At 39.0% G+C, this 8,717-nt stretch overlaps 1 protein-coding gene across 1 annotated transcript in view; it reads left to right on the plus strand.

The window, feature by feature from the left end:
• Positions 1-8,717, plus strand: part of cpne2 (copine II) — a 41,349-nt gene that overhangs the window by 4,618 nt on the left and 28,014 nt on the right. The window contains exons 3-5 of the mRNA XM_008412494.2: positions 6,176-6,355; positions 6,535-6,609; positions 8,602-8,673. Coding sequence (XP_008410716.1) covers positions 6,176-6,355; positions 6,535-6,609; positions 8,602-8,673 — 327 coding nt within the window. The remainder of the gene's footprint in view (positions 1-6,175; positions 6,356-6,534; positions 6,610-8,601; positions 8,674-8,717) is intronic.

Here is an 8,717-nt window from a genome sequence, read left to right on the forward strand (position 1 = left end):
TGTGTGTGTGTGTGTGTGTGGGCTGCAGCTTCAAGGCACCTCTGCAGCAAACAGCTGGTTAACAGGGCAATCAGATTTTTGGGAATGCGTGTGTGTGTGTGTGTGTGCGTGTGTGTGTGTAGGCGTGTGCCTTGGGTTGCAGCGCGCTGTCGGTCAGCGGGGCATGTGGCTCCAATGCGAAATTGCCAACGGTTACCAAGGCAACGCCGAGGGAAACAAAAAGCTTAGCGCTCCTGTAGTGAGGGCGCGATGGAGGAGGCGAAGCGGGGCCCGCGCCTTTTCTCGGGTTTTATCCGCAGCTCGCCGTTTCTCTCACATTCGCAGCTTTCTCACCTTCTCCGGCTGCCTCCTGTTCGCTTTGTTTTCCTCCCATCGCCTTCCCAAATCCCGTCACCTCTCTATGCCTCATTCTGTCTTCGTTTTGCGTCTATATCCGTCTGCGTTAGGAGATAGAGGCACGAGAAGCAGCTGGGTAAACCGAGGGGGAAAAAGTGTGACAAGAGAGGGAGAGAAAACCGGGCGACAAGGCGGTTTTCTCTCCGGGGGTGAAAGACGGAGAGGTGACAACATAAATTAAGATGAAGGTGACAGTAACTGAGCGAACTGAGCTTGATGGTAACTTGGAGGAAATATTCATCTAAGTTATGCAAATGACAAAACACCCAGTTAACAGTCTGCTCGAGCAATTTCCTAAATCCTGTGATCTTTTTTCTCCTCTCCAAACTCCAAATCCTAATGCTAATCTCCACACGTGTTATGAGCACAGATATAAGCTTGTAACACTGCAAGTGAGAACTCGCATGCAGTGGGATGTTCTGTCACTGAGGTTTAAATCACACATTCACCAGACTGCAAGGAGCACCTTATGGAGCCTGGAGTCTTTATTTGGTGGTTCTGTTAACTTTACCTTCTGTAAACCTTTCTGCACTGCGACGCCGTTGAAGAAAGTTTCTTCTTTCTTCCACCACCGTGTTGGAAATAAATCAGTCTGAGTCAGAATGATGTCACTCCACATTTCATCTATTTAAATGACTGAAACCAAATTGGGTTTGTCCACCAGAGAGCACAAGATGTCCCACTCAGCGTAAGTAGGTCACAGTTCAGGGATCTACATCAAAATCTTCTGACCGAAATGAAACGGAAACAAAAAGAGATTTTGGTGACGCTTTATGTGAGGGGTTGTGCAAAACACTGACATAACACCTGTCATAAAAATGAATGTTTATTACATGATGTCATGAGGTGTCATTTGATAAATAAATACACTTTTAATGCAACATTGATACTTTTACTTGACTTGTAATGCAAGTTTTAATGTAACTTTGCAATAAAATTGTAATTATTTACAGAATAATTTGCATATTTAGATCCCCTCATGTTCATAACATGAACAGCCATTCAATAACGTGTTACTGAGGTTTTGATGGTGAAGTGGAAAAGCTCTCCTGGCTGCAGATTCATGAAGTGAAACGATCCCCTTGATTTTTTTTGTTTTATTTTTGCTCCACATTCATGATGCGTCTGAGTAAATATTAGTGCCCTTCAGCTCCTCTACATCACTGGTTCTGGTGTCTCTCATCTTTAACTTGAAAATAAGTCAAACGGCTCTGGAACGACTTGAAATGGTCTCTGATTTTACTCCTCATAGCTGTATATTTTTGAGTGCTATGAATCTTGTTCTTTCATTCTTAATGACAACGTGTCTCTGAAATTTTAAGCAAAAATTGTATATTTATTTGCAGAAAATGAGAAATGACTTTGCATTAGAATTAAAGGGAAGGACAAACTCTGGTTTGTACTTATTTATTAAACTTTTCCATAAAGTATTTGTAGCGTTTGTATGTTCTCCATGTGCATCTGTGGTTTTTTTCCTGCTCTTAATTCCTCTTTTTTTGGTTTGCATTTGTTTTACAAACACAGTGATCTACGTTACAGTATTAACTGGAAATAACCAACATTTACTGTACTGCTCTCTTTCTGTACCATGACCACGATGCTCCCACCACTCAAAATATACAGAATATGCAGACTTTAACAAAAGGCTGTCATTTGAGGGAATTCACAAAGAAGCACGCTCTTCTCCATGTAAATGTATTTCCTGAAAATATGAATTTGCTCCACAGATTCTCTTTAATTTGATGTTTTGAATGAAGAGCACACATCCAGTCAAGTGGTTTGTTGGCTGTTGAGATTTGAATAATTAGCATGAATTAATTAGCATCGTTTTAGCTGGATGTGCCACAGTTAAAGTATCAAAAGTCATTTTTAACGAGGATAGTGACTCTTATGCGATGAGAGTTCAACTTTCCTCCCTGCTATGCTTGTTTTAGCTCTGGCATCTGCAGACTGATTATGTTGATCAAACGGTAAATATATTATTATTTGATGCCATAAACTTCATGTGAGTTGACTACATTTTAACTCATTTTATTTTCTTAGTTATGCCTATTGGTGTCCAAAGTGCGGTCTGGGGGCCATATAGGGCCCCTGGGCTGATTCTGTCTGGCCCACAGATGGAGACTTTTTTCATTTAATTAGCGCAAAAATATTACAAATTAAGATTTTCTATAATGGAAAATATTCAGTACAACACAAAGGATTTGTCTTTTAACAACCAATTTTTTTCTTTTTTAATTTCTAATGTTCATGTTTAGCTTTTTGTTGCAGATTTAAGCGCCCAGAGTAATCCCACCCATTCCTCCTCCGTTTATCTGCTTGCAGCTAAACCGTATTTTTTGGTTTTGTTTTTGCTCCAGAGCAGAATTCCTGCGTCCGCATGTGTTTTCCAGTCTTTGGTTGTGTCATATCATAGTAAACATGGGCAGATGAAAGATGAGGTTGACATGAGGACAAAATGCTGCGAGGTTCTGATTCAGCTGCGTAGCCTGGTGAGCCGGGTTCAGATCCACCGTGACTCAAAGCCGCCGGGCGCCCATGAAGCCGTGAAGCGCAGCCGTTCTCTGCTCTTCATCATCGATGCTCCTCTTGTGCTTTCGTAGTTCAGAGTGATGTCAGCACGCCCAGGGCGGCCATCTTGTTTGACAATTTATGTCAATTCCCAAATGAAATATAAAGGTCATGCCAAGATTTTCTTTAAAATGAAAATAATCATGATGTCACAAGATTACGAGAATAACGTTTTAATTTTACCAGAATAAAGTTGTGATATTTTGAGAATGAAGTAGAAATTTAATGAGGATAACATGAAAAATAACAACAAAAAATTAAGATTTTTCCTCATTAAAACAACTTTATTCTTGTAATTTTCTGCTAATATTATGACTTTATTCTCATAATTAAACAAATATTCTCATAGTCTGGCCCGACTGCTCTACCATGCAACTCTCGGAAGGGATATTTGAAAAAACACTTTTTGAAAATATTTACTGTCATTTACGATTTTTTATTTTTATTTTTTAGAAAAAAAGGCAAATAAAAATTGATGAAAATTGGATCTGGTATAAGATGAAATCTGACAGTGAAGATTTATTTTCTAAGGTGATTGTTGATGTTTTCCATGTTGTCATTCTAAGAAAACACTTTTTTATTGATATTTTCACACTAATAAGAAACCAGTAATCAATGTATTTGATCAGCACCACTGATTTTCCTGTTTAATACGTTATGTATTTTTTTGCTTAACAAATAAAAACCTTCAATCTCTTACGTTTTTGTTCACTCGAGGTGAGATACGAATAACTTTAGAATCTGATAAACTTGATGATACAAAAACATCCATCCATCCATTTTCTTTCACCCTTGTCCCTCAGTGGGGTCGGGAGGGTTGCTGGTGCCTCTCCAGCTAACGTTCCGGGCGACAGGCGGGGTCACCCTGGACAGGTCGCCAGTCTGTCGCAGGGCAACACAGAGACACACAGGACAAACAACCATGCACACACACACTCACACCTAGGGGCAATTTGGAGAGGCCAATTAACCTAACAGTCATGTTTTTGGACTGTGGGAGGAAACCGGAGTACCCGGAGAAAACCCACGCATGCAGGGAGAACATGCAAACTCCATGCAGAAAGACCGGGGTCGGGAATACAAAAACAGTTTATTTTTAACACAATCTTCTTGGCATCAGTTGTAACTAAAGAGACATTAATGAAGTAAGACTTGTGACGATGTAAAGCGTTTTGCTGCAGCGCACACACAGTTGTAATTCATTCACAAGATGCTGATGCTTCACAGTTGTCATCTCTGCTACATCAACGCATCAAACTGCTGCTTCTGCTTGCCGTAGTTCAGAAGTGGCGACAGGCTAAACATGCGCTGACCTCATCTAACGGTGGATAAACAGGCAGTGAGTCAGAAGTGGCGTCACAGTAAGAACATGACTCCTGTTGTCCTGTTAGAGGCTCCCACACACACTGGGATGTCTGGGCTGGTTTTGTTTTCTATAATTAGACAAAAAGTGACTTCACCAAGCTAACTGAGCTCTTTTAATTAACAGTTAACATCAGAAGATAAGGGGCAAGTTGTTTATCTTTCATATGAATAAAGTCTAAATCTAAAGCCAGCTCTTTAATTTAGTCCTGTGAATCTGCACAAAACAGTCTAATATAGGAGGAATATTTATTGATGACCTTGACTTAAACTCATTATGTCATCAAATGTTTTCCCATTTTGGCTGAAATGGTTGATTATTAGCAGTGGTGGGAAGTAACGTACTTAAGTACAATTTTCATGTATCTGTACTTAAGTAGATTTAATAATGGGTACTTTCTACTTTTACTCCACTACATTTTACAGAAAGTATCTGTACTTTTTACATCACTACATTTCTACAAAACTGTCGCGTTACTCGTTACATCCAAGTCGCGTTGAGCTTTTTTTTCCGTTAAAATGTGAAGTTCATGGACTTAAGATGGCGCCGTAAAATCCCAGCAATAACGTGACTTAGTGTCTGTTGTCACCCATCGCCTCCACCTTTACTCGCACGCGGCGCTCCAGACATGCGCAGTGGTTTCCTCTGAGCGGGAGAATGTCTGTCTAATCGTCAGTAATATAATAGGTGCATAAATCATATATATGGCTACATGTAAAATCAGCAGCGCTTCGCTTTCACAGACGGTGGGACTTCGTCCAACTTTTAGCGTCACTTGGAAGRAAAGCTTAAAGAAAGGTAAGATCTGTGGACGTGATGCTAGCTAAGCTAGCTGTACAGAGACACATGTTGCATCTGCGATGAAAAAAGTTGTCACTCATGCGCTGAATTATTGTGTGGAGGTGTTGACTGAGGTGTCGCATATATGGGACGATATATGCGACACCTCCATATATAGTGGTACGATATTCAGGAACGATCCGATTCTTCTGGACGGATCTTTACTGATTAAATTTATTTCAGCTCTAAGTATTTAATATCTAGTTTTTTTATGGGAATGTGGATCTTTCAGATTAATTTGAGAAGCAATTTTGATAGGTAAAAGTTTTTTTTATGTCACGTTTTTTGCTGGTCTTGATTGGTCTTGGGTAGGTGGTCTTGACTATAACTCTGCTACATGGCTCCTTGGTTCCATATCCTCCCCAACCCACCTTCTTTCCATCCCCTTTCTGTTGGATTTCTTTTAAAATAAAAGCCACTAGTGGCAAAAAAAAGTGAACTTCATGTTATATTAGGACAGGAGACAAGATGTTTCCATCCCTGAAATTACGATGCATAGCATCACATATCTAAGTCTAAACTATGTTACAGAGTAAACACAATAAAAACATGCTTTATCTGTGGCATTGTTCATTAAAATGGCACATTTCTRATGTATTAAAATTWAATACGATCGGTWCACKTAATGATATTAGCGATTAGGTAATGCATTCAKCAAGTACTTTTACTTTTAATACTTAAGTATTTTTAAAAGCCAGTACTTTTTTACTTTTACTTAAGTACAAATGTTAATGTGGTAGTTTTACTTTTACTTGAGTACATTTTTTGAATACTTTCTCCACCACTGATTAATAGTGAGGAATAGATTTAAGATCAATCTTCACCTGTAAAAATTTTCTAACTCCTCAAGTGGCAGTTTTAGCTTCACCTGGTTGAAAATAAAATCTCATATTAAGCACTTTTTTTGCTACCCAGTTCGTTCTCATCCTTAAAAAAGCAGAGTTTGAACAAAGGATGAAATAACTTGTTTGTTTTATTCCTTTGGTTCTGCTCTCTCTCTCCCAGCTGGGACGGACTGAGACGGCCGTGAACAACCTGAACCCGGTGTTTGGAGTGAAGTTCCAGGTGGACTATCACTTCGAAGAGATCCAGAAGCTTCGCTTCGCCATGTTCGATGAAGACAAGTGTGCCACACAGCTTTACGAACACGACTTCCTGGGAGAGTTCGTCTGCACACTGGGAGTGGTACTGCATGACTTTCTGCTACATGTTGAATTCTGCAGCTTGTGCAGGAAACTGCACCAAGTGATTAGTTTCAGGATAGAGTGAGAAGGAAACTGCAGCAAAATACCCTGAAATTAAAATCCGGATTTGTTTTATTGAGAGCAAACGTAGATGATTGTTTCTTTTTAATTCTTTTCTAGATTGTGTCCAATAAGAAACTTCACAGACCGCTGATATTAGCCAATGGGAAGCCAGCTGGCAAAGGTTCTGTCACGGTAAGAATAATTACAGTTTATCCAGTTAATCCAACTCCTGTCCGTTTGCCCAGAAAGTCGGGTTCGTTAGGGGAGGTGTGAATGCGTAATGGCAACAATAAAAGTGAACTCTGGTCCGCCTACAAACCTCGGCCTGGGTTCGGTTCAAGTGAACTCTGGTGAGGTTTTGAATGCATATGTGAACACCAAGCAGACTGGAGACCACTCCAAAAGCAGGAAGTGGACTACAGTGCAGGGCATTCTGGGTAAACAACCAAAATAAACACCAGCGCTGGTGGGCGAAATGAGAAATCCTCCAATAGCTGAAATTTCACGCTTCTCCATTTTTGTTTATATTTGTGAAGAAGGAAGCTGTGTTCAGCGTCTTCTTCTGAGGTTTTTGTGTTGTTTCTGTCAGCAGTTCGTTGTGCAGCGCCCCCACAGGCGAGGAGGGGAACAGGTTGATCTAAGGGTTTGGTTTGTTTGACACAGTTCAGTGTGAAAGTGAACCGAAGCAGCTGAAAATGTAACAAATGTTGCGATTTTGGTTCCCAAACTACTGCAGGTGTGAAAAGCAAATGCTTTTGTATTACAATACTCCCATTTTAAAATAAATCCTTGCTGCATAAAGGTGAATAAAATGATGCGTTTGAATTAAACTGTAAGACACGCTGCTCACATTTAAACATGCCTGGATTACCTGACTGTGTGTATCCTCACTTCCACTAGAAAACCTTCTCGGCTGACATATTTAGTTTCTTCTTGCTGAAACTAAAATGCAAGAAGAAACTAAATGGAGAAGTATTGACACTCACAGCTCAACTCTGAGACTGAAAAACGGAATCGGCTCTGAACAAATCAATAGTTCATGCTGTTCAGTTTCCACTAAGTTAAACTTTCTGCAATCAGATATGGATGTGCAGAAGACTCTAGATCTGACTGCTGGACCTGATAAGAAATGTACATATCCTCAGGGGATGTAGCCTATTTGTTTTACATCTACACTAAAAAAAGTAAGAAAGTAGTTGTATTTATTTATTTATTTATATATTTGTAGGGTTATATGCTTCTCTAAGGAATAATAATATAGTCAAATATCCACTGTGTCTATTTCTTTACATTTAAACAAGGATTAAAATTTTGGAACCTGATAAAAAATGAATAATTTATTTATAAAACTCTCAGAAATAACTGCATTAGACAGAATATCTAATCACCTTTTACTGGAAACATGATCACACCCTTTGTACTTTCCAACACTTTGTAAAATTTCAAAAACAAACTTTGTTGTATTTGTTGGGATTTTTCATAAATTGTCACAAATGTTATCATGAAAATTAAACGGTAAATTTTATTGAGCTGTCAGTTTCTGTAGCTCCTCCAGAGTTAGCTCTGGCATTCAAAGCTTGGTGTTGTTTTCAAACCTAACTCTGCTTTAATCTTCTCTTATGTTCTCTAACCAACATCTGAATCCAGAGATTAAAAGAAAAAATTAACAAAATAGAATTGCGTTTACAAGTAACGCGACTTCTGAATAAAATCATGAACACTGAATTTCATTCAGGAGTATCAAGAAGTGAAAGAGGGTGTGAAAAGAAGTGTTCTCCACACTTTTCAGAATTTTAGTTGTAAACAGTTTGAGAACCATGGAACATTTTTTGTTAACAATTATGCACGTCTTTATGTTGGTTCATTATATAAAAAGCAGCAAAACATGTTGTAGTTTGAGCCCCAACATGGAAAAATAACTTTAAATAGTTCATACTTTCTTTTTTCTTATAGTTTTTAACTCGTATTGTAAAGCACAATTGTTTGGTTTACTTTTTCACGGAAATATTTTAAAATAGAGAAAAATATTGGCACTTCTGGTTTTCCGTAGAAGCAAACATGGTCAGGCTGTTTTTTTATGGTAACGCTGCTGTTTTACTGTAATGGTGGATGATTTTTAACTCAGCTCTTCTCAGTTGTTTGTGTTTGTGTTATATCTGGTGTTATTCTGTGCCTTTACTTCAGATAACAGCGCAGGAGCTGTCTGACAACAGAATCATCACTTTGACCCTGAGTGGGCGTAAACTGGATAAGAAGGTAGGCGGTCAGAGCCACACACACACACACACACACACACACAC

The sequence above is a fragment of the Poecilia reticulata genome, linkage group LG6, assembly GCF_000633615.1.
Source record: "Poecilia reticulata strain Guanapo linkage group LG6, Guppy_female_1.0+MT, whole genome shotgun sequence".
Lineage (NCBI taxonomy): Eukaryota > Metazoa > Chordata > Actinopteri > Cyprinodontiformes > Poeciliidae > Poecilia > Poecilia reticulata.